Genomic DNA, 27,468 nt, shown 5'->3' on the forward strand with positions numbered 1-27,468 from the left:
AAAAATAAAATAAATTTTAGTTACAACTTATCATAAATTTTGTAAAATAAAAAAAAAATAACTCAAAGCTCAACAGGATAGAAAGAATAATTAGAACGCAAGAGAGAAGCTTACATAATTTGCGGTAACTAAGGTTTGCATGTGAGGTCAAATTAATCATTAGCCCCTAAAGTTAAAAAAAAATTAATTCAATTAATATTTTAATCATACGTTAATTTTCAACATTACAGCGGTATTATAATTTACTAATTAGGAGCACCTTTTTGTTTGCATGTGCACCAGATTAACATATCCATTACACGCACGCAATGTATCATCATTATCTATATATATATATATATATGAAAAGAAAAAAAAAACAGGGGAGGATGTGTGGATAGAGATGAAACTCTTAACAAAAAAAAAAAAAAAGACGAAGCCAAGAAGGTGAAGACAACACTGCAGTAGAGGAGTTTATAGAACAATTAATTCAAAAATGGCGAAAATGCACAAGTTCCCCACCATCTCCCCATTAGCGTTGTTCTGTCTCATAAATCTCACATTTATTACCCCTAATTTCTAGTTTAACCGCAAACATTTTTCTTCTGTTATGTTTTTTTTTTCGTGTAATAAAACCAATATTAATGGTGGTAATAAAGACACACCACCATCACCAATCCATCATCATCATTATTCACTGAAACACACACATGGAATGGGACCTTACACATTTCCATGGCTTCTCCTTTACCCTCTGGATTCTGATTATATATATATATACCATTCTCCCTGTGTATGTAGAGGTTTTTTTGTTGCTTTTTTTTGTGTGAATGTATTGGATTGTATTGTGATGCAATGCAAGGCAAGGCACGACATCCATCTTCTCTGACCACCCAGGAAATTAAAAACTGAAACTTCATCACCTAACACTTGATAACCCCATTTCCTCTTCCTTTTCTCGGTAACCTTCCACCAGATCTCACTGCCCGTTTCAAAAGTTTTCTCCTTTTTTATGGTTTGCTTTTGTTCTCCTTCATAATTTAAGCAAAAGAAGAAAAAACAGTTCCGATTTTTTTTTTAACTGTTCCATGTTCATATGCTCGCTGGGCCACACTGTTTCTTTGTCATCTCTTCTGTGGTTTGGTTTCTTACTATTATTATCACTGTTGTTGCTTTGGTTACATGACAGCTCCTTACCAGCTTAGATCCCACAGTCCTTTCATTCTCCCTCCACACTGCCACTTGCCTTTGCAGAGAAAACAACAGGTCTCGCCTTTTTTTTCCATTTTAGCTGTTTATTTGGGTGAATTCTGGCATCTGGGTTTTGCTTCTTTTGTGTTTTCTTCTGATGAATTTTGGTGGTTTGTGACATGGGTTTTGGATTTCAGTTTCGTTTGCTTTGGGATCTGGTTCTGTGTAATCGGCATTCTTTTGTCTCAGCTTGGTAATGGCAAAGAGGACTTCAAAGATCTGAACTTTTAAGGTTTTTCTCTCCCAAATTGCAAATCCAAACTCGTTCTCTCTCACAACAGTTGAATTCTGATTCCCTTTTAGTTCATGTTCGTGATGTGAGATGTGTGATTTTAGAAACAACAGAACAGGTAAAAGTTTAGTCGTCTTTATGCGTCATTGCTCGGCTTTTGCATCATTGAATTGGCAATTAATTTGCTTTCACTGCTCTGGATTTTTGCTGTACTTGATTTTAGCTGTTGTGTGGTCCTTTGTTTTCCTGAGGGAAATGTCTTTCTCTGGGTTTATTGTTAACTCCTCGGTTTCTGATTGTGGATAATATTGGACCACTGACTCAACTTGGAGGAATCTTCATCAGTCCTCTGTGCATTCTCATGTGTTTCCTTCAAAGTTTTCTCATTTGGGTATCTCTCTTAGTTGGATGATTCTTGAATTCATTCCGTCCTCCATGATTGTAATTGCTGTTTCGTGTTATTGCAAGTGAATATTGCAGGAGGAGGAACAATGGGTGGTCATCTGAAAGATCAGCTCTCTAGAAACAGCCATGTGTTTGGACTTAAGGTCTGGGAAGTAATCGGAATAGCGGTTGCTCTGTTCATCATAGCCATCCTCTCCGTCCTCTCATTCTGTCTCACTTCGAAAAAGAAATCAGGAAGATCTAAAACCAGTCTTCCAGTAAGCCAAATCCCTCCTGTCTCAAAGGAGATCAAAGAAGTCAGAGTTGAACACGTCTCAGCAAGTAACTTTGCTCCTCGCGATGGCATCCTTCTAACGATTCAGGACAAAAACAGTAAAGAATCCGACAAAGTTTTGCTTCATTTGGATGTTGGGGGGAAGAGAAAGAACGGAGATTATAGCCGGTCAGGATCATTTCACCGTGTAGACAGCGATAAGCATTCTCAGTCAGGGGAAGAAGGTTTCTCGGGTGGAGTGAACAAACCTTCTTCATCATCATATAACATGGCCGGTCCATCGCCATTGACAGGTCTGCCCGAGTTTTCTCACCTTGGTTGGGGCCACTGGTTTACTCTGAGAGATCTTGAATTAGCAACAGACAAGTTTGCAAAGGAAAACGTTCTCGGTGAGGGCGGATACGGCATTGTCTACCGTGGAAATTTGATCAATGGGACACCAGTTGCAGTGAAGAAAATTCTGAACAACTTGTGAGTTTGGGCATCAAGAGTTTCCGAAATTTCCTTTTCATCTCGTGGGTTTGTCCCTCTATCGAGTTTCTTGATGGATTTGTAGGGGCCAAGCCGAGAAAGAGTTCAGAGTTGAGGTTGATGCTATCGGTCATGTTCGACACAAGAACTTGGTTCGACTTCTTGGATACTGCATTGAGGGCACACACAGGTAAAAAAGCTAACATTTTGTGAGAATTGCGGTAAAAGTTCAAGCCTTTCCCCGTGACTGAGATCATCTGTCTCTTGAACAAATTGTAGGATGTTAGTTTACGAGTATGTGAACAATGGAAACCTAGAACAGTGGCTTCACGGAGGGATGAGACAGAACGGATATCTCACTTGGGAGGCTAGGATGAAAGTTCTCATTGGCACGGCAAAAGGGTAATAAGCTAATGATTCATATGCCCGGTATTTTCTTTTTTCCCTTTGCCATTTCTAACTAATACGGCTCATTTTCTGCAGTCTAGCTTATCTCCACGAGGCCATCGAGCCGAAGGTAGTTCATCGAGACATAAAATCTAGCAATATACTGATTGATGACGAGTTCAATGCCAAGGTTTCAGATTTCGGCCTCGCCAAGTTGCTTGGTGCCGGGAAAAGCCATGTGACTACAAGAGTAATGGGAACATTCGGGTAAGGGATTTCGCGAAACAGCCGAGTAAGCTTTTGGGATTCAGCCTCAAATTCTTATTCCATCCTTGTATGATTTGCAGGTATGTTGCTCCAGAATATGCAAATACCGGACTGTTGAATGAGAAGAGTGATGTTTACAGCTTCGGGGTTTTGCTCTTAGAAGCGATAACTGGAAGAGATCCTGTGGATTATGGCCGCCCTCCTCATGAGGTAAGACGATATAGAACATTATTTTGGTGATTTAGATCAATTTCTCGATGATTTATTAGCGGACCGACGTGGTTACAGGTGAATCTAGTGGACTGGTTGAAGATGATGGTGGGAAACAGGAGATCGGAAGCTCCTTACCAGCTTAGATCCCACAGTCCTTTCATTCTCCCTCCACACTGCCACTTGCCTTTGCAGAGAAAACAACAGGTCTCGCCTTTTTTTTCCATTTTAGCTGTTTATTTGGGTGAATTCTGGCATCTGGGTTTTGCTTCTTTTGTGTTTTCTTCTGATGAATTTTGGTGGTTTGTGACATGGGTTTTGGATTTCAGTTTCGTTTGCTTTGGGATCTGGTTCTGTGTAATCGGCATTCTTTTGTCTCAGCTTGGTAATGGCAAAGAGGACTTCAAAGATCTGAACTTTTAAGGTTTTTCTCTCCCAAATTGCAAATCCAAACTCGTTCTCTCTCACAACAGTTGAATTCTGATTCCCTCTTGACTGCTCTGAGATGCGTCGATCCAGTTTCTGACAAGAGGCCGAGGATGAGCCAAGTTGTCCGTATGCTCGAGTCCGAGGAATATCCCATTCCAAGGGAGGTTAGTTCAGAAACTTCACATGAACAGAACAGAAGATTAAACCCAAATGCAAAACTTAGAATAGAACCAGAAAACAGAGGATGTCTGAAAGTTTAAACATGTTTGAAGGGGAAAAAGAAATAACTATGAAAAGGCATTGATCTTGGCCATTGATGCTATTAGCTTCAATTATTGGTTTAGCAAGGAAGCATGCTACTTTTAACTGAAATGAGAACCGGAAAAAATGCAAACTTTCAGGACCGAAGACGCTCAAAAACTCATGGGGACAGTATGGAGATTGAGTTGCAGAAGGAAAACTCGGATACGGATGCAAGTAACCCTGCTTCAAGATCACAAAGCAAGAGACGATAAGCATGGAAAAATCTTCAACTCGCCCTCTGATTAAGCGGAATGAACCTGCGAAATTCTAAAATTCTTTGAGGTTCTTTGTTTCTTTCTTCTGCATTTGATATTATTGTTTTTCGGGTTTTTGCATTTGGACCGGGTAGATGATATAGATATAAGCGTATATGTATAAACACGTTTGTATATGGAAACCGGGTTTGTCTTAGAGCTCATAGACTAGTAGATTCGGTGTGTACAAGTACTGCATCAGCTCCTCTGAACTTGGTTGAGCATTAATAAAAACATTATAAGAACAAGCTTCTTTCTGCCTAGATGTTGGATGTTTCAGTATATATTCTGAGTATTTTTCGGCTTTATTTCAGAGTTCATCTTCCAGTTCTTGGCTGTATCTATGTATAGTCGATATTACCATATGAGTTCCCTGAACAAGTGAACTAGTTCACAACCCTCTGCAGTTCTTCCTGATCAGACATCAAAACGGTGTTATGCTTCCTCAGGCTCAGACAGTGAAACACAGGTTTTGTTTCTCTTGGAAATTATGTGTAACTGAAGATCGAGATTATAATATAACAAAATCTCGATTACAATTATTACAAGTTGATCCACAATGGAACAGAAACAAAAATAGTTCACAGCAAACAGCATCATCACGAATCATGATGTGCTTTTGTTCATATTTTTTTGTATATGAGAGAGATGAACACAAGAATCAGACAGACTTCCTCCCAGATTTGGGTTCATCATCAATCCATGAAGATAACGGAATTTACGCATCAGGCGACATGATGCAATCGATGGCTCGTTTGCATATTCCTGTCATCGTTGCCTCCGGTCCATACACCTGAAACCGAAACCACCTTCACAGTTCAAGATTCGATGTAACGTAAAATGATTCAACAAAGAACTTCACTTTCATCTTTCGAAAACAATCAGAAAGACGGGTTTTGATCATTTCTCGTGTATTTGCGATATATTTTGCTCGGTTAGAAGTTTCAAAAGCCAACACAAAACCAACCAAATCACGACCAAATGCTACTAATAACCGAAGCGGTTTTACTAGTTTGTTTACCTCTAGAGGGACACCGAGTTCCTCTCCCAGAGATCGCATTCTTGCCAGACCAGTCTGATAATTCGGACCGCCTCTCCTTACGTAAATGTGCATTCTAGCCGCTTTTAGCTTAGATTCCTGCCAAGAAAGTAAAAAAAAAAAACGCAATGAGTTGAAAATCTGATGAATCAGGAGCCTAATCATGAAAGGTTTTGAATCTGACAAAGCCCTGTGTTCATTTCAATGACAAAACACCTGTGTTTTACGTGAAAAAGGAAAAAGGCGAAACACAGGCAAGAGAAATTATCTCCACGACAAGGAAAACAGAACAAATGAATTGGTTTAGAAGCGATTTTGTACCTTTTCTCTTAGGGATCGGATTATACCGTTGAAAGTGGCAGCAACATCAGTGAAATTGGCAATGCCTCCTCCAATGAGAAGGGCTCTTTTACGCCCGTCGGGATCAGCACTTGCACACTGCAACCGAATCCCGAAACAGTTTGTTCTTGAAACAGTGGAACTGTATAGAGAGAATAGTAAAGGGGAAGAGGCAGAGTTCTTTGGCATCACTTACATCAATGACAACTCGGGCATATTGTAAGACCTCTTCCTCGTTAGGAGCTCCACTATACTCTGCGTAGTTCCCGAGCTCTGATGCGTAGCCTAAATCCCCAACCTTGTTTCAAATCGTAAAAACAATAGAGTAAAACAAATCAAATTGACAATAGAATGTGAAAAAAATAAGAATAACATATCTAATGAAAAAAGTTCAGAGAGTAAGCCATCAAATAATCCTATGTCGAGAACCCATTCCTAGTACGGGGATGAACTTTAAGGTTATGAATGACTGAATTCCGTGATATTTAAGTTCATTTTACAATGGAGGAGATACTATGCGAAAATCGATATCAGCTCCTCAGGGTTTGGTGATCTCGACTCTGTAAACTACATCCATGAAATCATAAGCTCATAAGGAGTGGTTGTATAACTCACTGTATCAGCGTATATAATGCTGGCACCGCCTCCAGCTACCATGGTCCAAATACGGCCTTTGGGATTCAAGACGGTAAACTTCAAAGAAGCACTTGTCTGCAGTATTAACACACGCACATACACATGTGATCATCGAGATTGGATAATGTGCTTTAACAGTTCTAAACCGGTGTTTATGAAAAGAGGGCGGTCACAACCTTCTCATCTAACGCGTGGACAAAGCTTTCCGTTGGGCTGAGAACTCTTCCGAACGGAAGAGGGAATTCAATGTCACCCCACCTGATAAAATAGTATACGTCATGGTGAGACATTATGTCTGATAAATTTCCAGAAAACCCGATAGAGCATTTCTCAGTGGGAACGTACTTGTTAAAATTCTTGAAGGCAGCAGTATCGTCCAACTCTCCTCTCATGTCCAGAGGATATGGTTCCCCATTAACCAGTGTAAACGGATTCATCTCCAGGAAACTGAAATCCAAATCTGCAAAGAATGTACAATCGATCGGATGCTAACATCCTCATAAATCTCGTACTGAATCTCATATTTGTCGAGAAAAAAATGACAGAATACTTGAAAGTCAAGAAGTGGATGTATCTTGGATGTTCAAACCTTGAAAAACGGAAAACACGCCCATTACGAAGTCACCAATTTTACCTCGAACCTGAAAAGAACAGAAACAGAATTAGGACATGCTGCTAGAAGTAGATGAAATAGAGCCCATAATACTGAGCAACCTTAAATTAGGCCTAACAGATTGTTTCACATGCCTTAAGACGCAAGAAGAACGCAATACAACCGGCGATTTAAGCTCTTACAAGACAGAACATCATTTCAGTTATATGTGTATATGGCAAAAAGGCTTTCAGTAAGACAGTAAACAGAAACTTACCTCAAGAGGGAGTGTTGCTATCAGTGGAGCACATACTTCCAATGTCATTGGCTTTTCTGTAGGAAGAAACACCGATTTTACCTAACCAAAGACAGAACCAATGTTTTCAAGGTGAAATTTCAAAGGCAGCAGAAGAAAAAAGGCAATGTAGAAACAGAAGAACAGAGACAGGAACATCCAAAACTTAGTACTTTGTCCCAATTCTCTTCTATCTCGATGCCACCACATTCCGAAAAGCTTATATTGCAACCAAGCCTATCCGAAACTATCGAAAGGTAGTATTCTTGATCGTGAGGGACAAAGGGCTCGACAATGAAGGTAGTAATAGGAGCTTTACAGCCACCCATCTCAACCTACAAAAGATTCAAATGGAAACACACATCAGTCAAACTAAATTGCCTTAGGACAAATCCGATTCACTGTTCTTATTACACGGGCAAGACAAATCACCTCGGTTCCGAGACGGGCTTTGACGAAATCCGCGACTTCAGCAAGATCTAGATTTAGAGCTACCAAGCCACTTTTCCCACGTTTCCCGAACAGCATGTCGGGTTTCACGACTAGTTTTGTGGACGAGAGCCATGGCTCTTTGTTCGTCAGCTCGGTGAAGTCCGTAGATTGTGTCACCTGAAGGAAACACAAACATCTGATTCAGTGATCATGCATGTTATCAATCTCCAGAGAGGGCTAGATTGTACTATCAACCCATTTGATCTATCGAAATTACGCAATCGAATCCCAAAAAAAAAAACAATTCAGAGAAGATTGAGCAGATTCGGCATAGAAATCGTGAAATTGAGGAGATTGACCTGAGCAGATCGGATCTGGAGATCAACGTTAGTGAGACGCTTCAGGTGCTCCTTGAGAAGTCTCTTGGAGTCGTACTCTCTGATCTTCTTCCTCGCCATCGATTTCGCCGCTAAATCCCAAAACCCAGAAGAGGAAAATCTGAAGCAGAGACAAGAAAACAGACAGCAACAATTTCAATTAAAAAAAAAACAACCCAGCACAACGAGTGATATTCCTCGATGTTCTTCGCCGAAAATGGCGGAAAAAAGGAGATATCTTTACTGAAGATAAGATCGAAGATAATCGTTTAATAACAGAACGGTAATTTTAAGCTGAAGCAGAGGATGAAGCTCACCAACAACGAGAGAGAGAGAGAGGCTGACTCAGAACCAGACGGGAGCAAAGCATGGCATGGAAGCTGGTATTGAGGAGCTATACCAAATTACGGTTTTGCCATTTACTCAACTAAAATCGCCCGGTACGGATTGGTTAACCAAAAACCGGAATAGTCTCTGTCCGTTGGTTTGGAATTTTCGACATCTTTTTATATGGGATGAAAGATGGGTTCATTTCATCCATGGAATAACTTGGTTCTTTTTTGTAAATTTTTTTTATTAAAAGTTTATCAAAATGCAGATTCTTTTGTAATTCTAAGAAAAAATAAAAATAATAATCATTTTATATTTTGATGTTTAAATAAACCATGATTTATATGTATATGCAATGTATTTTATATTTATTTATAACATTTTTTCAAATTAACTATCAAATTTTTTGAATATTTTTTTATAATTTTATAATTTCTTTGAATGAACAATACAAAACCATATTTAATTTAGAATTATGATTGAGTTTATGATTAAAATGGATGTAAAATTCGGTAATGAAATATCCCCGAGTTAACCGAGAAAAGAATTCAGAGTTTAGTTATGCATGTGTACCGTCCAACACAAAACCTAGGGGCATATCCGGAAAATGATATTGAAAGTGAGGGTAATATGGAGATTATGTCATTTTACAAGTTTGAAAGAGCTGTTGGGTTGGGTAGTTCATGTCATGTGTTAGTGTTAGGTGGTGCTTGATACTTGCCATTTTAGAGAATAATAATAAACCCCATTCACCATAATAATAATAATAATAGAAAATCCATAAATAAAAATAAAAGAATCAATTACAAAATATAAATATTAATATAAAATTATAATGGAGAGAGTCACATTAAGCTAAACAGAAATACATAGGATTTGTATATTATTAATTCACACATCAACAAACGTCTAAGCAAAAACTTTTTGTTGGTTTGATTAAAAAATATAAATATTTAATTATCGTATTGTCGATATGTCAGTTACATATATATTGACGACATTGACGATATAATCCTGAAAATTTTGAAGTATAAATAATTGATATTTTTTTATAGAAATAATATCTTTGAAATTTATTTGAATAATATTTTTAAAAATGTGGTGTTAGGTTTGAGATAGTTATTCACATTTATTGAAAGGTTTGCATTTCAAAGACCTTAACAGATGGACTTGAAAATAGGTATTCTATTTATATAAATATCGTAATCATAGTAAATTATATTCTATAAACTTCTTCCCACTTTTCTTTTTTTTTGGAATTCCACTTCCTCGAATTAAAGATTCAGATTTACTTTTAAAATGATCAAAATGATATTTTTTAAAAACAATCATGTTCTAAAGCTTAATTTTGTGGAATATTTTAAATTTTTTCTGATTTTAAAAATATAATTTATTCATCATTTTGGAATAAATCTAGAATTTTTTTTTGGTCATTTTCCAATGTAGTCATCATATGTTCACAAATAATCAAAATTTTAGACTTTTTTTTTTGTCAAAGGTTGGTATTTCATTAACTTTCCCTCTTTCAAAACTGCACAATTCTAGATTTGGTCCACCTCTTTCTTAACTTTAATCATAACTAAGATCATATATACAGTCTACATTTATCAATGACAAATTTATTTAGTAATAGTGGTACTTTTCATTGACAAAAGAAAAAATATGTATATATATACTGATTTTGAATATAATAAAGATATTATATAATTTAAGACATCATATTTAACTATATATATACATATAATTATCCTTGAAAAAAATTGTCCTCATTACAAGAAAAAGTAAAGCCATCATTATTCAATATTTTTATCTTTTCATTTTTCCATAACTATTTTAGATTATGTTCTAATAGGGGTGGGCAAAATTACCCAAAAATCGGGTACCCGTCCCGACCCGAGGGTCGGATACCCGAAAATCGGGTACCCGTTATGTTACGAGATAGAGACCGGGTTTTAAAATATGTAAAACCCGAAATTCGGATTCAGGTTCGGGTTTACACTTTCGGGTCGGGTAATTACCCGCGGGTACCCGAGTAATAAAAAATAAATATTATTTATTTTAAAATTTTAATATTAATAAAAATATTTATGAATTATCTTGAATTTTTATATTTTTATATATATAAAAACTATTATTTTATTATCTAATTATTTTAAATATAAATATTTGAAATTTTTTTCATTAATTTTATGAATTATTTGTATAAAATTTATAAATTTATAATTTTTTAAAAAAAATAATTAAAAATTTTCGGGTTCGGGTATCCGCGGGTACCCGAAAATTATCTCGCGAGTAATACACTTTGGATACTCGAAAACTCGGATTCGAGTTCGGGTTTCAAAATGTATTATTTTTCGGATTCGGGTTCGGGTTCGGATACCCTAAAAATTCCGGGTACCCGACCCGTGCCCACCCCTATGTTCTATTACAATTGATAACGACTATATATAACTATAGAAATACCAATGAATGACATAAATATTATCTAAAAATCTATATTTTTTTATGTAACTTCTAAAATTGTTTCATCTCTCACAATAAAATCATAATTTTTAGTGTAAATGAAAAATAATTAGAAAAGAAAAACAACAATGGAAGTCAAAAGAGTAAAAAAGAGAGGCAAGTTGGGGAGTGGTGAAAATGTGGTCACATTAATAGAAGGAAGCAACGAGCACTGAACACTTGCACTGGTTGTGTATAGTGTATAGTGTATAGTGTATAGCCTTTAGTCCCTCACCTACTTATATTCCTTTTGCATAATTACTTCATTATCTTTATTTTTTTTTGTTAAAATTAATTATATTTATTCTCTTGCATAATATCTTCCTTTTTTATCTATTCACATAAAATTTTAAGTAAATTAACTATCTTTAAAAAAAATTGAAAACCTTTTCTTTTTATCTCTTTATAGATATTAAAATTTTAATGACCATGATCCCGTTTACTAGATAGTTCCATTAGTGGATAGGTAGGTATATGGGCACATGTTTATTTCAAGTCAGAGTTAGGGTTGTGTATTTTCAATTTTTAAGTCTGCTTTCTAGTATTTTAGAAAGAAAAATGTATATCCATTAGATTTTTATTTACCTTTTTTCAATTTAGATTTTATTATGTTTCAATTTTTGAAAGAATTTTTTAATTCGTTTTCTTATTATTTCACATTCAATTTTAAGACATTTGATTCAAATGCATTTGTATTTTATTCGGTTTGACTCTATTTATTCAAACCAAAACGATCACCTTTGCATTAGAACCAAACCGAATCAAACCTGTAAACTGTACCAATAACAATAACCGAAAACTACAACAATTTCCAAATTATTTGGTATCCTAATCCATGATTAAACTCTCTCTATTTCTAAATAAATATCGTATTAAATTTTTCTCAATTTAAAAATAAAAATAAAAAATAGTCATATACCCTTATTAAATTATATTCTAATTAATATTCTATGAATTTAAATATTTTTAATTAAAGATAATATTCGAAATTTTTGGAAAAAATCACCCAGAAATTTTTAAATGATGTGTATTAAATAATAAAAAATATATTTTGAAATGACATCTATTTAAAAACGATAGAGTACCATACAAAAACCCATTTCTAGAATTTAAAATATAATCCCAAATTTCAAAAATATCCAAAATTCCAATTATTTCATCACAAAATCATCAAGTCAAAGGTTTCTCTCGAAGGTGAGTTTCACTCTCTCTCTCGTTATCATATGACACTTCCTCATACCTCGCGCATGACATAAACTTGGGCCAAACCCTATTCTCTAAAAGTTCACACTACACATTCATAGGATAATTATGAAACTCCAGTCTTAGACATACATACATATATATATATATATGTGTATATATATACATACATACATAACTCATTCCCCCGTTCATAAACTCTTCTTACCTTTCAAAATCATTATTTGATACAACAATGCGATTCTCCTTCTCCTTCTGGATATTGTTTCTCTTTTCAACTTTGGCTAAAGCTCGAGTCTTTACTGATGATATTAACGTTAACCCTTCACCCGAACCGAGCTCTCCTCGTTCCGACCCCTCAGGCCCCACGGCTCCAGTTCCAGTCCCCGTGAGCCACGATGGCTACATCGTCTTCTTCGACGTCACCTCCTTTGGCGCCGTCGGTGATTGCGTGGCCGATGACACGTCAGCTTTCAAGATGGCTTGGGACTCGGCTTGTGAGAGATCGAGTCCCGAGTTGAGCGTTGTTCTTGTCCCCTACAGCTTCTGTTTCTTGGTGAATCCCGCCATTTTCAACGGTCCCTGCAATTCCCAACTTGTTCTCCAAGTAAGCTAATGATATGTTCGATCACTGATAACTTGTAACCCAAGAAACCAAACTGTCAGAAGAATTCATCTCTTGTTCTGGTAATAACCCATATTTCAAACCCTGTTTCTTGTAATACAACTGATCAGTCAGTCGAAGTTTTTCAACCGTGCGAAAAAGGCATCGATGTGAAAACTTTATTCGAGATTTCGCTAGATTTAACCCAAAGAAAGTATAACGCAGATCGATGGAATCATTGTTCCTCCGGAAGGACCGGAGTCATGGCCGTGGAACAACAAGAGACAGTGGCTGATGTTTTATCGTGTTCATGGGTTGTCACTGCAAGGCTCCGGTGTCATCAATGGCAGAGGCCAGAAATGGTGGGATTTGCCCTGCAAACCTCACAAGGTCACACCTTTTTTTTCCCACTCATTTTCGATTTTATCAATCCGTTTGATCGTTCCCAAGTTCCTCAATTTACTGTCAATATCCGAAACAAAACAGGGGATTAACGGTACAATTCAGACAGGCTCTTGCGACAGTCCTGTGGTAAGCAATGCCTTGCAGAGCTCTGAGAACAAAAACCGATAGTTTAGAAGATGAATGTTTTGTAGAATTTGATCTTGTTCTGATTCAGGCAGTTCGGTTTTTCCAAAGCTCGAATCTGACAATCCGAGGATTAAGCTTCAAAGACAGTCCCCAGTTTCATGTCAGGTTCGACAATTGCAGTGATGTTCTTGTGGACTCAGTCGCCATTAAAGCACCAGCTTCGAGTCCCAACACTGATGGGATTCACATCGAGAACACAAACAACGTTCAGATCCACAATTCCGTCATATCCAGCGGTAAATTCTGGCTGTTTCCTCTGTTTTCGGTTATAAACATTAGAACGATACTAGACAGCGATTGCGATTGCAGTCACAAACCGCTGACTGGCGTTTTCATGGAAGTGAGTGGACAACAGCGGTTGAGGTCAATAGCTAACCGGGTTTCAAACATGACTGCATTGTCCTGACTGGATCAAAACCGTGAAATTCTGACAGGGGATGATTGCATATCAATTGGAGCCAGGTGTTTTAATGTTGACATTCAGAACATTACCTGCGGTCCAAGTCACGGAATTAGGTAACTTGTTGCTTCTTTTTCATTAAGTTTCTCCATCTTCTTCTTTCTTCTGCCTAACTCCATCCTCTCTATTGGCAAAGCTATAACCCTCAATACTAGGCTTAAAGTCTCCTTAACCTTTGGAGTTTTCACAAGGCTCCCTCTCTTTCTCTGAACTGTTGAAATTAACCTTTAAACCCAACTTGAGAGAGAAGTTATTGCAAGAGATTTAATGGTGTTTATAATAGACCAAGTAGAGAATTATATCAGATCTGATTGCCTATTTCTTTTTCAGTTACAAGGAAACAGGGATCATTGGCGATTTCGGTTAATAACTTCTCTAAGCCCACATGAATCAAGCTCATAAACCCTCTAAAAGCCTCTCTCAAAGTCACTGAAATGGTTAATAACTGAACTGAAATTCCATACATCTATATACTATGTGATGCAGCATAGGCAGCCTTGGTGTACACAACTCTCGTGCATGTGTCTCGAACATTACAGTGACTAACTCAACCATAAGGGACTCAGACAACGGTGTTCGGATCAAGACATGGCAAGGAGGGTCTGGAACAGTTTCAAGAATCGTTTTCAGTAACATCCTAATGGATAATGTCCGGAACCCTATCATCATAGACCAGTACTACTGCCAAACCAAAAACTGCACCAACCAAACCAGTGCGGTATTAGTAAGTGACGTTCTATACGCACATATCAAGGGGACTTACAACCTGAAAAGCCCTCCGATGCATTTTGCTTGCAGCGATTCAGTCCCTTGTACTGATCTGAAACTCGCAGATGTTGAGTTGTTTCCTTCTAAAGGCCAGATTTTGGCAAACCCTTTTTGCTGGAACGCGTATGGAAGCGTTCAGACATTGACCATTCCACCTGTTTATTGCCTGCTCGAACAGTTTCCAGGTCTGGTAACAGAAGAAGATGCTCTCGGCTGCTGACTAAACCAGATCAGATATAGATAAGATTTGAAATCAAATAGGGCAATGTGTTTTTAAGATTACTTCTTATACTGCAAAATGTAAGCTGTGATATAGTGTAGATACAAGGCACTGAAGCAAACTAGCCTAAAGGTTAGACCTTGTCCCTAAAGACTGCAGCTTTTCAGAATTCACTAGAACGTATGTGTATAAGCTTTGAACGGTCAATTGTTCTACAGATTAGGATAAGAAGAAACCGAATCTTTGTATATAAGACGAACAAGAAATACATTGAAATGAAACTATTCTTGGGTAGGAAGAGTTATAACGAACACATAAAAACAGAAGATACAGAAATATGTGAAAGAATATAAAATGCAGCAAAATTTAACTGTTGATTCAAGGCGGTAAAGGGCATAAGAGAAATTTGCCTGAAAGATTGCTGGTTTTACACTACATTCATAAGTTTGAGTATGAGAAGTGACAGAGCAAACACTTGGTAAAATGAAAATGATAAAAAACTGAATCGAGTTTCAATATGAGTATGAAGGGAAATAACGAGTAGATGTACAAGAGAGATAACCGGAGAAATGACAAACATATTTCCATTTATTGATGAAGGCTTTCATGAGACAAATGATCCATGAAACAACTATCATGAATAAGAATGAAAAGGATCAAGTTCTGGGCTGAACTTGAATAACATTACTTGTACAAAGAAGCTAGTACCTCAAGCAGAGAAACCACAAATCCCATCTGGGTCTCCTCGTTAATGGTAGCGAAAAGAGGAATGTGAACAAATAATGACTTGATCTTGCTCTGCTCTGCGAATCTCAGCGAGTGATAATATACATAGTTGCAGACAAACCGGCCTGCATCACCCGATGTCATGACCTCATAGCCCTTTTTCTCTAACGCCGTTGTTATCTCCTCGACAGGAAGCGAAGTCTGCAAAACGTAAAATACTCTTAAAAAAATGAATGACCGATCAAGAAAGGTACAAATCTTGAAACCTCGAGATCTTAAGAAGAAAAGGTTCAACATTCTACATACCCTTCTCGCAGTTGAGATCTGACCATCATCTGGAATGATTGGCTGTTTCTGCAGAACAAAACAATGACTCGGAGAATCGAACAATTCATCCAAAACAAGAAAATCAAAGGCACAATCACAATAAAACCTGAGGTTTCCATCCCATTTCATCAGGGCAACAAAAAGTAGCTTCATTCACAGCTTGTTGTTCAATAGCAAACTTCATAGCACCACTATTAACTCCGAAATGAACCTAAAAAAGATATTAGGATTATATACAGATTCAACCCTTTATGACTCTGATACTGTCAAAGACAATTGAAGCGTTACTCAGACAATGAACTAACAAACTAACCCAAATCGTTTTTCCACAGTTCAATGACTCAGATTCTTTCGTGTTAACCGACGATTGTAGCATCTGATAAAGCGAATCCACGGCTCCTTGTCCAGCAGTTTCAAGAACATTACAGCTACCAATAACAATATCTTTCGACAGACCGTTCTTCGTCACATACTCTTTCAGATTGCTCACCATTTTTTCACTAGGATTCTCAGCGACTCCATGGAACTTCTTGAAGCCAGTAATGTGAATCGTCACAGCTGGTGGCCCTTCAGATCCCATGGATACAACTGAAACAAACCATTCAGAAACAATGGATTTATTTAAATAAAAAAAGCTTATTTCAAACAATCAGTTTCAGACAATATCGAAAGTGTTCGATCTTCAAATGGATCAAATGCAGTTACTTAAAGAGACAAAAATCCTAATCAAAACAAAAAATTGACATCCTTTATGGTATTAAAGGTCGCAACTTTTTCAACGAAAAGAAAGACATTTGCAACTTTCTTCGATTCTCAATACAAATCTGCAGAGTGATCATCGAATCAGGGCCAAAATTGCAAAGTTTAAACCCTCATGAAAAATTTGTATGAAAAATTTGTACGAAAGAATAGAGAAATGAAAAAGGAGAAGATTTGGCTTAAACCCATAAGAAAAGAACATAAATTTTCATAAACCCACATAACCAAAATCACAAAAACTCTGATTTTTACCTGAAATCAGAGGCCAGAGATGGAGACGGGACGCAAAAATATGTCTTTCTTCCTTCCTTTGAACTCTCGATCAACCCTGAAAATCTCTTAGAGAACAAAAGGTAGACGAGAGGTTTACCAAAAAAAAAAAAGGTAGACGAGAGAACAAAAAATGGCGTGACCCAACAACGGATCTTTATTCTTATCCAATGAATTGAAACCTAACTCAATCAATCGACTTTGATATGCCAAAACAAGACAAAATATGTACTGTACATACGTGGGCTTATAAATATGCTTTGTTTTATATGTAAATAATTATATTATATATAATGTGAAAAGTGGCAGGTCACTTCCCAAGCAAAAAAAAAAAAACAAAACCAATAATATAATTTGGGGAGATGATGATGGTGATGATGGTGTGCAATCCAAGTAATGATTCCTGCAATTTGCATTGATGTGTGTGAGACGATTCTTCTGAACCCTTTATCACCAGTTGCTCATATTTTAATGGGAAAATGGCATAAACCCACATGAATTTATTCAAATGTGTAAAATCAATACACTAATTTTCAATTTGACAATTAACCACATCTGAATTCAAATTTTCCCATAATACACCACCAAATCGTGAAAAATTTTGCAATTACCCACATACTGAGGATTGAACGTGCCAGCTCATAATCCGAACGCTGACATGGCTTAACACATTATAATAAACCGCCACATCCGAAAAGTGGGTTAAAATTGAAAATTTTTTAATATGTCATGTCAAAAATTCGGGTCACTTAATTTGGTTCTCAGTTTCGAACCGGTTTGTAATTAACCGGTTAAAAAATGATTTAGAGATTTCGAAATTGTCTTTCAACAAACTCTCATCTCTGGTGAACACTCGCAGGCGAACAACCGGCCACTGTATGAACATATATGCATGTAACAAAAAAGTGGTAGACCCCAAAAATTCTACGGGAATCATTGGCACAAATCTCACCTCTCACACTTTCGCAATGCTTAAACAGATTCTTCTCTCCCAAAAACCCAAGACATTGATTTAAGGGTTTTTGAAAATAATCGATTTATTTTATGAGATGATGAAGAACACGAAACTAGTGTTCGATCAGATTCTCTAAAAATCCAGAAGAAAATATGTGTCTTGGATGAATAAAATGAGCGAAAACTCAAAAACCCAGAATATATAATCATTCGTTCCCCTTCCCGAAACCGCCATTGATGGATGTCTCGAAGCTTGAGTATCGGAACAAAAGGAAAGTATGGTTTTTGTCTCTGATTCTCTTCTTCATCGCCTCCACTCTCCTCATCATCACCTCCAAATTCTCCACTTCCTCACTCCCGCGTGCCTACGCTTCTCTCACCGCCGCGTAAGCCCGCGCACCGCCGCGAAATCTGATCCAAAGTTCGTCGAATCGAAGCTTCGCGTGACGAAAACTTCAAAAGAATCCATACCCACAATCGCCTACCTGATCTTCAGTTTGAGAGGAGATTGCGAGAGCTTGAAGAGGGGTCTAAGAGCTCTGTATCATCCGAGGAATCAGTACTTTGTTCATCTGAACCTGGAGGCGACGACGGCGGAGCGGATGGAGCTGATGAGGGTTACGGCGGAGGAATCTCCGTTCGCAACGGTTGGAAACGTCAGAACGCCGGAGCAACGTTGGAGCTCGGTCGTCTCACCGGAAGAGTGTTCGACCAACAGAGGAAGAAAAGAGAGTTCGAAATCCCTAAATCATTTTTTTAACCGGTTAAGCACAAACCGGTTCGAATCAGAGAACCGGATGAAGTGACCCGAATTTCTGATGTGGCATTTTATGCATCTGATGATGTGGCGGTTCATTATGATGTGTTAGACCACGTCAGCGTTCGGATTATGAGCTGACACGTTCAATCCCCATATGTGGGTAATTGCAAAATTTTTCACGATTTGGTGGTGTATTATGGGAAAATTTGAATTCAGATGTGGTTAATTGTCAAATTGAAAATTAGTGTATTGATTTTACACATTTGAATAAATTCATGTGGGTTTATGCCATTTTCCCTATTTTAATTGATTACATATACATATATATATATATATATATATGTGTGTATAGTAATATGATTGTTGAAGGTTTTGCAGGTTTAGCATCATTTTTAAACAATAAATAAATTATTTCACCATTATAGTCCTTGTTATTTTAGGATAATAATATGCCTAATATAAAGGACCTTTGAATTTTATCCTCTGGATTCTAACTCATTCACGATTGTTTTTCCGAAACAAAATCGTGCAAAAAAAAAACTTTTCAAAAATATTATCACACAAAAAAATGTATTTTGAAATACATCACAGATAAAAAAAAGTATTGAAACAAAAATAGTTATAATTAAAAAACGTATGTGATATTAGAAAATAGAAACAACGTAAAACAAAAGTATTAACAAAAGCGACAATAAAAAATATGTGAATTTATTTATTTTATGTTGTGCCATGTTTTCCAAATTATGTTTTTTCTTACTTTTGTTTTTGGAAATCCTGTATTTAGTTTTATTTATTTTTATATTTTATTGTAGAACACAATAAGAAAAGTCGAATTAGTTCATGCACATTTCAATATTATTTTAAATTTGCTTAGTATATAATAAAAATTGATAATACAAACAATTAAACTAAAACAACAAAAAAACATATTGTTAAATAACCAGCTAATATAGCATACGTCCAAGTAATTGCAAGATATATTGGAGAATAATCAAACCCCAACATCCGTCTCACACTTTGATCACCATGGATCTATTTCCATATAGTTCCGCTAATGGATATCCTAAATTATCGGATCATTAATTTCAGTTTTTGAATATTTGGATTTTGGGTATTCGAATTCTGAATACCAAATTTTAAAAAGGCAAATTCAGAAGGATATGGGGTGAATGCCAACAAAATCCGACATATTCAAAACCCCACGTCCGACCCTAGTTTTTAAACCTCTTGAACTAGTTTTTTTTTCGTCCAAATCCGTCGATTTATTATAAAAAGCATTTATTTTTAGAAAATAATTTAAAATATGCAAGTGTTGATCAAGGGTGGGTGTGGGTACCGATTGTAGAAAAATAAAATACGAAAACAAAATAAGACAAATGAAAAGAAACAGAATTACTTTATTACTACATCTCTTCTTCTTTTTGTTATATTACAATGAAAATAACTCACATATTTATAGGAAAATTAACAAATAAAATAAATAAAAAAATATAGATATAACGGAAATAAATATGATTCACAATATTTAACATAATATTGTGTTCTACCAAAATCTAGATTTTTCTCCAATCACATATTTATTTTCCTACTTCAACACCGATATCGTATACAGGATTTTTATAGGATATTTGAATCCATGGATTATGCATTTTAAAACTCGTATTTGAATCCAAATTTCCAAGTATCCAAAATGTATTATCCGCGATAAAAATTTCGGATTCCCGTTGAATCCGATAAATTCTAATCATTTTTTGATTAAAAATTTATAAATTTATAGATTATATATGAATAATTTATATGATTAGATAATAAACTATAGTTATATATATATATATATAGAAAGACAAAAACACCAAGATAATGAATAGATATCTTTATAATACTTTAATAATTAAAATATATAATAATTTTTTTATTACTTGAATATTCACAAATATCTATTTGAAAATATAAATCCAAATTTCGGATTTTAAATATTTTGAAAAGGCAATTCCTATCTTATAATAATATAGATATCAATTTTATATATTTGAATTTGATCTTCGGATATATTTGAGAATGTAAAGTATATTGTAAAACACATAGGTTGAAAAAGGATATATGTCTAATTTAATAGAATAAATAAAATATTAAATTAATATATTAGAAAAAGAAATTTAGGATGTCTAATAGAAATATTTTTTGGCATATAAAAATAAAATTATTTAAATTATAAAAATTTCGGTAATTTATACAAATATAGTTTATTAAAAATAGAATTTCTATAAAAATTTAGATAATAAATTCTCCGTCAAATACAAATACCAAATTTTTTATGTAATATTTAAATTTAATATTAATTTGAGTTATATATATAATCATTAATATTAATTTACTAAAAAATTGTTAAATTTATCATAAAAATTATAAACTATTAAAATCTGATAATATTTGTGATCTATTAATATTTAAAATATTTAAATTATCATTTTTTTAAATTTAGAAAATGAAAGATTATATAATATATAATTTATGTATAAGTTAATGATACAAGATGTATTTATCAAAATAGAATATGATTTTTTAAATTAAAAAAGTATTAAAGTTTTTAAGAAGTTTAAAAATGTTTTGTTAGGAAATCAAACAGTTGATTACTTTATTTGAGTTTGTCCCGATAACATCAACTTAAGTTTTATGTGGGTCCAATCCTCTGCACCCACAACTAGAACCGAAACTTGCACTTGTCTTCCACCTAAGCAACTTTTCCAAGTGAAAAACCCCATAGCCGAAGAACGCGAAGAGTGAAAGAAGTGTTCATGTCACTCAGACACGGAGCAACGACCATAACCCATGTCTTCCTTCTCAACTAGCTTGCTTCCCTTCTCTCGATCTGCGGCGGTTCCTCCTCCGATCTCCGCTGCCGCCGCCGTCCCTTCTAGTTTTCCGGTGAGTTCATGAAAAACGCTCTCGTTTCTTCTGCTCAGCCTCGATTTGGAAATCATCGGGTGGTTTTGGTATCGGTTTAGCTTTATCTGCGCATGTTCCTGTCGATCACATGCAGTAAAAGGATCAGAGAAACGAATGTGTTCAGAGAAAAACATGGTATATTTTTCTGGGTTTTCTGCTAGGTCCAGACATCTTAAGAAGATTTTTGTGATTTTGATGATCACAAAAATCTTCTTAAGATGTCTGGACCTAGCAGAAAACCCAGAAAAATATACCATGTTTTTCTCTGAACATGATCACAAAAATCTCCAGATTTGCTCCAAGAACTTGTTCTAGGCAAAAGGATTACCATATTTGCTCCAATGGTGTGAAATTCCGATCGTTTTGTGTGCATGCAGGTCTCAGCAAGAGACTATGGTTCCTTGAGAAATGGCAGTCTAGTGCTCTATGGAGGAGGCTCAAATATTTGCCGAAGGTTTTGCGGCTTGAAGCTTTGGATAATCAAGAGCTTGAATCTGAGGCAAGGCAACCGAAAACATCAGCTTGTGAATGAGCTCAAAACTGTATCGAAACATGAAAATGATCACCTGAAAACACATTCAGAGCAAGAATTGCTCAGTGAGGATCAGATTCAGCAAAGAGATTCACTGTTATCTCCAGGTAGAGTTGGTGATGAGTCCTCTGTGCCCATTTTGATCTTGTAAAAGACTTCCTGAGTTGGAGAATATATATATGCAGATTCTGCAGAGGAAACTACTGGTACTGCATTGGGAAAAGAAGAGAGTTTACAAGAAAATAATCGAACTGATGGTTCTGAGAAAGTGCAGAAACAATATTTGGATGATTTCACAGGTGCTGAAAGAGGGGCCTCACTATGCATTGCTGTTATAGGAGCAACTGGTGAGCTTGCAAGAAGGAAGATCTTTCCTGCACTCTTTGCTTTGTATTATAGCGGCTACCTTCCCGAGGTATGCATTTTCAAGCATCTGCACACCAAATAGAATTAGCAAAAGACGATATTCCATTTGTGGCAGAAAAAGCTGTTGTTCTACTCATCGGTTTCCATTGTTGCAGGATGTTGGCATATTCGGTTATTCCAGAAAGAATTTGACAGATAAAGACCTCAGATCCATCATAGCATCCACGTTGACTTGCCGCATTGATCATCAGTGTGTATCTCTTGTTCTACCTTACCATTGGATGACCCTAATGTTCTTTCTCAGAATATATCCCCATTGTGTTGTGGTGTTCAAGGTTAGCGCACATACCCGTTTGTCATTCGCTAACTAACCAATGATGGGAAATGTTTCAGACAAAATTGCGAGGACAAGATTGATGCTTTTCTCAGTAGAACTTACTACATAAATGGAGGTCATGACAACAAGGATGGGATGTTTCGTCTTAATGAGAGAATGAAGCAGATTGAGGTGCCACTGAATGTTTAAAATGCACTTTAGATTAAATATTGTCATAAAACGGGATTGTGTTTGATGTCTCCAGCAATCATAATAAACAAGCAAGATAACCGATACCTTAACAGCTTTTCTTCTTCAGGGCGGATCAGAAGCAAATAGGATCTTTTACCTCTCTGTCCCGCAAGAAGCGCTCATGGATGTGGCATGCACCCTTTCGGAGAGTGCCCAGGCCATAAAAGGCTGGACTCGTATAATAGTTGAGAAACCTTTCGGTTTTGATGCACGCTCTTCTCATCAGTTGACTAAGTCTCTTCTCTCTAAGTTTCAGGAGAAGCAAATCTACAGGTCCATAAATTAATTACATTAATTTTCTGCATGTATAGCTCTCGGGGTTCATCTTTTTTCAGTTTCTTTCTAACCCATTGCAGGATTGATCACATGTTAGGAAGAAATCTTATTGAGAACCTGACAGTATTAAGATTTTCGAACCTAGTTTTTGAACCATTATGGAGCAGAACATACTTACGCAATGTGCAGGTATTGTCTTTTCTTATGTTTCTAAATTGCTGCCATGAGCTTTCTTCTTGAGTCTGGTTTCTTCACTTTGTTTTCAAACATCTGCAGATCATTGTGTCAGAATCAGTTGCCCAGAAAGAAATGTAAAACACGACTATACTATTCTCTGCATTTCTTCCATGCAGAAGTAAATTCCATTGTTTCTCAGACAACGAAATGCTATCTCTTTAATGTATGTACCTCCTGCTCCTTCTAGGTATTCTGATGGGTATGGGATAATCCGGGACATAGTTCACAGTCATATACTTCAGACAATTGCATTACTTGCCATGGAACCTCCAATAAGTCTGGATGGTGAAGATATTCGGAATGAAAAGGTCAACCTGCAAGAGCAAATAGCCTACTGTCTTATGAGTTGGCAAAGACTTACAGACAAGTAGCAGACTCTTGTTTCATCTAATGAAGTGGCAAGTGATGTGTTTGTGTTTTTTTTTCCAGGTGAAGGTTTTGAGGTCAATACGAAAACTGGACCCAAGTGATGTCATCCTTGGCCAGTACAAAACCAGTTCTCGGGACAAGGTCGATGTTACCTTGAACACCATCACTCCAACATACTGTGCTGCAGCCCTGTACATTGACAATGGACGTTGGGATGGTGTTCCTTTCCTGATAAGAGTCGGCACTGGTCTCATCAAGCACAGGTAATAAAATTATACTTGTTCTTGAAAAATTTAGTGGAAGTGCCCATTGACATAGCATGGAATGATGGGCTTTACTTAAAATGTGGAAAGAGTAGAGATTCGGATGCAGTTCAGACATGTACCTGGAAACCTTTACCGGGAACGTCTTGGGCTCAACATAGACTTAGCCACAAACGAACTGATTCTACGTGACGAGCCCGATGAGGCCATCCTGGTAAAAGTCAATAACAAAATTCCGGGCTTAGGTCTTCAGCTTGACACATCTGAACTTAACCTGCTCTATAAAGACAGGCAAGTCACAAATTTTTCATTTGTTTTATCATTCTCTCTTCCCAAGTCCAGGGAATAGTTGCTTTACCGTGATTTGCCTGGGCGTTGAAATGGCAGGTATAACGTAGAAGTACCCGATTCATATGAACATCTTGTTCTTGATGTTATCGATGGGGACAACCATCTGTTCATGAGAAGCGATGAGGTGGCAGCAGCTTGGAGCATTCTGAATCCTGTTCTGGAAGAGATAGACAAGAACAATACAGCACCAGAGCTGTACGAATTTGGTGGGCGAGGACCAGTGGGAGCATATTATCTCTGGGCCAAACATGGTGTACCATGGGGACATGACTGAAACAAAAAAAACACAGCAACAAGCAAGATCAGTCTACAGTTCCTGCAGATATTACAAGCAAATGAGAAGATAACTGAAAACAGATCTGAAATGCAGCTAGGTCAGTATGGTTCCTGTGAAATGGTGGGTTTAGTTGGGAACTTTGGATATGGGTCAAGAGTGTAGACTTTGGTTAGTAGCCCCGTGTGATAGATGATGTACATGGTTTCTGTACCTAATGTACTTATGCACATAAGCATGTTTTCATGTATCTACACATGTTTATATTACCGGATGCATGTTGACATGATGGACGTGTATGTATGCTATACAAACGTATTTCCTGCTGGGTTTTGGTGGGTGTTGGGTTTCAACTTTCAATAAAAGTTTCAGTGACAGCTAAATTGGGTCCCTTGTGAGGCACAAGTTGTACAAGACTACCAAGAAAAAGACAGATTCTGATGGATGACGCCAAAATGCGACATTGGCGAGGGTTCTGGATAAGGTTTTCGTTTTTTTGTATCTCCCACTAAGGCTGAATGTATGTATGTCATCCACCAAATCCGTGGAAAAATTTTCCACAATTATCATTACGCTCATCTGTATTATGTGCTTTCATTGTAATTATCCATATAAAGACTCTTCCTTTAGACCTAGCAGCTGCATACAGGGAGCTATTAAATATGCACATGACAACATAATATAGCATAGTTCTGCATTAGGACATTCAGTAAGGGAAAGGGTCGAATGGAGGGTGATAGAAAGAAGATGAAAATGGAAGAGAAAGAAGAAGATAAGATGGAGAAGATGTATGCTTTTCTTAAACATGCCAGAGAAATGCGAAAATACCTCGTGAGCTCCACGGAGAGAGAGGAGAAGAGGGTACACGGCGAAGGAGCTTTGCCTCACAAGAATCCGTCGTTTCAGCTAGAGGTTTTATCGGAGAACGCAGAGCTGAACAACACTGAAAAAGCCATCAATGCAAGCCCTCCGACATCCAAGAAGGACGTCTCTCAGAAAAAGAGAGATGGATCTGAAGGTAGCAGCAGCGATTTGGACTTAAATCTGTCTCTGTAGTTTCTTTCCACAACCAAAGGTTTGTTTCATCCTGTACAAGAAGCAGAGCATGTTAGTAACTGAGAAAAAAATATATAGATGTTGCCATTATATACAAGTTTTGCCCCGGCAAGAAACATTCACCCGACAACAAAACACATGCAAAAGCATCTGCCTTTTTGCCATGAATGCGCATCTTCCATGTTGTGTTGAGGAAGAATGTGCCCACTTGTATTTGATCAGGTTGCCGGATGCTAACTTCACCATGACCACTCGTATAGACCGACGCATTAACCCGGCAAAAGGTGAATTCTGGTTTTATTAGCAAAGCAGAGTGCTTTTCCATCCCCATCATGCCAAATTTGATGGATAGGTGACCGAGTTCTTTCTCTTACCTAATCTTTGGTTTCACAATGTATGGATGTCATTTATCACGTGATATGGCTATCACCAATAACCTCTGCGGGAACCTTGGCTGTTCTTGAACTAATGAAACCTGTTTGACCATCTTCTCTTACTCGTAGCTGCAATCAGGGTTGTATATCCTGTTTCTCTCAATGGCGCATCTAACTTCTCCAATATCTTCAAGATCATACCATGCTCCTATGACTTCTCTAATGCCTCGACCAGTGAACATGGGCACTTTCTTTTCTACTCCAGTCCAGATACAACCAGGTGATTTGCTTAAGTTCCTCGTACGCATGGTTTTCCTCAGTTCTGCTCCATCAGATCACTCACCTTGAGATCCATAAATTTTGGACAGCAAGATGTAAGGGTCAGAATTTCCAGGTTCAATCTCAACATGTTTCTTTGCCGCAACTTCAGCTAAATGAAGCCACCTGGACAGGACAAGTTTCACTTTCAAGCTCACCGCATCCAACATTAATATCAAATTAAGATCTCACCAACTGATCATGAACCTGTCTACCATGGTCAAGGCTTGTTAAGCAGGCAGAGAGAGAGAGAGAGTACACTGATCAATGATGGAAACGTTGGCCTAACTCCTTGTCTCTGCATGAGAGTAAACAGCTCAAGCTCCTCTAATTCAAACCCTTTTCCCTCGTAAATTCTAATCCTTTCTTTCCCTGTCGAATCATCCCTCTCCACTATTCGATCAAAGACCCTCCTTTTCTTTCCATATCTCTCCACTCTCGTCCAAACCGGCATTACGTGCAATAACAGGCTTCATCGGTATTGCCTCAAAAAGCTATTCAGCCTCTAATAAGGTTTAGGTCCTAACTCGTAGCTTAAGAGTGGAGGTTTGACCCTTACTTATATATTGGCCCAAATCCCTCTCATTTTCCAATGTGGATACTTATCATCCTCCCTCCATTCTTGTTTAGCCTACGTCGCTTTTGTTTTCCCCGACATCACTTCAATGATCTTCCAAGCAACATCTACACGATTGCTCTGCACATACCCTTAAACCACAATGATCCAAGTAATCACATTTTCATGCGGCATCTCATCGGAAAATCTCTCTTGCCTCATCCACTGCCCCTGCATTTTCACAACCCACCAATCATATCAGTTCATCCGCTGCTGTATCTTTCAGCGGCATTACATCATACAACTTGTATGCATCATCGATTCGTCCAACTTGAA

At 36.9% G+C, this 27,468-nt stretch overlaps 6 protein-coding genes and 1 long non-coding RNA gene across 11 annotated transcripts; 4 read left to right on the top strand and 3 right to left on the bottom strand.

Moving 5' to 3' along the window:
* The first annotated feature begins 1,474 nt into the window (after window positions 1–1,474).
* On the top strand, window positions 1,475–4,725 carry LOC104816845 (probable receptor-like protein kinase At5g18500). The gene is made up of 9 exons (XM_010545836.2): window positions 1,475–1,580; window positions 1,943–2,612; window positions 2,698–2,802; window positions 2,892–3,014; window positions 3,096–3,266; window positions 3,347–3,476; window positions 3,555–3,616; window positions 3,901–4,069; window positions 4,307–4,725. Exons 1-9 carry the CDS (start codon window positions 1,553–1,555, stop codon window positions 4,418–4,420), a joined length of 1,572 nt encoding a protein of 523 aa, XP_010544138.1. The 5' UTR covers window positions 1,475–1,552; the 3' UTR covers window positions 4,421–4,725.
* A 225-nt stretch (window positions 4,726–4,950) lies between these two features.
* LOC104816846 (ATP-citrate synthase alpha chain protein 3) lies at window positions 4,951–8,595 on the bottom strand. The gene is made up of 13 exons (XM_010545837.1): window positions 8,490–8,595; window positions 8,155–8,293; window positions 7,796–7,972; window positions 7,537–7,698; window positions 7,346–7,426; window positions 7,066–7,117; window positions 6,822–6,936; window positions 6,653–6,734; window positions 6,456–6,551; window positions 6,037–6,138; window positions 5,823–5,939; window positions 5,484–5,600; window positions 4,951–5,255 (listed from the first exon to the last, which is right to left on the bottom strand). Exons 2-13 carry the CDS (start codon window positions 8,251–8,253, stop codon window positions 5,181–5,183), a joined length of 1,275 nt encoding a protein of 424 aa, XP_010544139.1. The 5' UTR covers window positions 8,254–8,293; window positions 8,490–8,595; the 3' UTR covers window positions 4,951–5,180.
* A 3,819-nt stretch (window positions 8,596–12,414) lies between these two features.
* LOC104816847 (polygalacturonase At1g48100) lies at window positions 12,415–15,057 on the top strand. Its single transcript, XM_010545838.2, has 6 exons — window positions 12,415–12,814; window positions 13,037–13,201; window positions 13,298–13,342; window positions 13,431–13,638; window positions 13,837–13,918; window positions 14,349–15,057. The coding sequence occupies exons 1-6, from the start codon at window positions 12,443–12,445 to the stop codon at window positions 14,848–14,850; spliced, it is 1,374 nt and encodes a 457-aa protein (XP_010544140.1). The 5' UTR covers window positions 12,415–12,442; the 3' UTR covers window positions 14,851–15,057.
* A 300-nt stretch (window positions 15,058–15,357) lies between these two features.
* On the bottom strand, window positions 15,358–17,082 carry LOC104816848 (pyrrolidone-carboxylate peptidase). 2 transcript variants are annotated; one of them, XM_010545841.2, is made up of 5 exons: window positions 16,915–17,082; window positions 16,217–16,491; window positions 16,010–16,114; window positions 15,883–15,924; window positions 15,358–15,777 (listed from the first exon to the last, which is right to left on the bottom strand). In XM_010545841.2, the coding sequence occupies exons 2-5, from the start codon at window positions 16,481–16,483 to the stop codon at window positions 15,535–15,537; spliced, it is 657 nt and encodes a 218-aa protein (XP_010544143.1). In that variant the 5' UTR covers window positions 16,484–16,491; window positions 16,915–17,082; the 3' UTR covers window positions 15,358–15,534. The 2 variants fall into 2 exon arrangements, with proteins under 2 accessions (XP_010544143.1, XP_010544141.1); XM_010545839.2 differs by having other exon boundaries at window positions 15,883–15,930; window positions 16,915–17,080.
* Window positions 17,083–21,238: 4,156 nt separating this feature from the next.
* LOC104816851 (glucose-6-phosphate 1-dehydrogenase 4, chloroplastic) lies at window positions 21,239–25,114 on the top strand. Its single transcript, XM_010545843.1, has 12 exons — window positions 21,239–21,571; window positions 21,970–22,231; window positions 22,310–22,539; window positions 22,646–22,740; window positions 22,884–22,998; window positions 23,126–23,331; window positions 23,415–23,523; window positions 23,611–23,645; window positions 23,759–23,879; window positions 24,001–24,203; window positions 24,294–24,494; window positions 24,591–25,114. The coding sequence occupies exons 1-12, from the start codon at window positions 21,476–21,478 to the stop codon at window positions 24,826–24,828; spliced, it is 1,911 nt and encodes a 636-aa protein (XP_010544145.1). The 5' UTR covers window positions 21,239–21,475; the 3' UTR covers window positions 24,829–25,114.
* LOC104816850 lies at window positions 21,996–24,654 on the bottom strand. Of its 4 annotated transcripts, none has more exons than XR_772374.2 (9): window positions 24,562–24,654; window positions 24,326–24,414; window positions 24,093–24,168; window positions 23,743–23,885; window positions 23,513–23,604; window positions 22,930–23,325; window positions 22,445–22,557; window positions 22,159–22,333; window positions 21,996–22,086 (listed from the first exon to the last, which is right to left on the bottom strand). It is a non-coding gene; the product is annotated as an uncharacterized LOC104816850 (long non-coding RNA). The 4 variants fall into 4 exon arrangements; XR_772377.2 differs by having other exon boundaries at window positions 23,743–23,902; XR_772376.2 differs by having other exon boundaries at window positions 24,326–24,482.
* A 252-nt stretch (window positions 25,115–25,366) lies between the features above and the next one.
* LOC104816849 (protein NIM1-INTERACTING 3) lies at window positions 25,367–25,981 on the top strand. The gene has a single exon (XM_010545842.2). The coding sequence runs from the start codon at window positions 25,555–25,557 to the stop codon at window positions 25,882–25,884; it is 330 nt and encodes a 109-aa protein (XP_010544144.1). The 5' UTR covers window positions 25,367–25,554; the 3' UTR covers window positions 25,885–25,981.
* The last annotated feature ends 1,487 nt before the right edge of the window (window positions 25,982–27,468 follow it).

The sequence above is a fragment of the Tarenaya hassleriana genome, unplaced genomic scaffold (assembly GCF_000463585.1).
Source record: "Tarenaya hassleriana unplaced genomic scaffold, ASM46358v1 Cleome26, whole genome shotgun sequence".
NCBI classification, from domain to species: domain Eukaryota; kingdom Viridiplantae; phylum Streptophyta; class Magnoliopsida; order Brassicales; family Cleomaceae; genus Tarenaya; species Tarenaya hassleriana.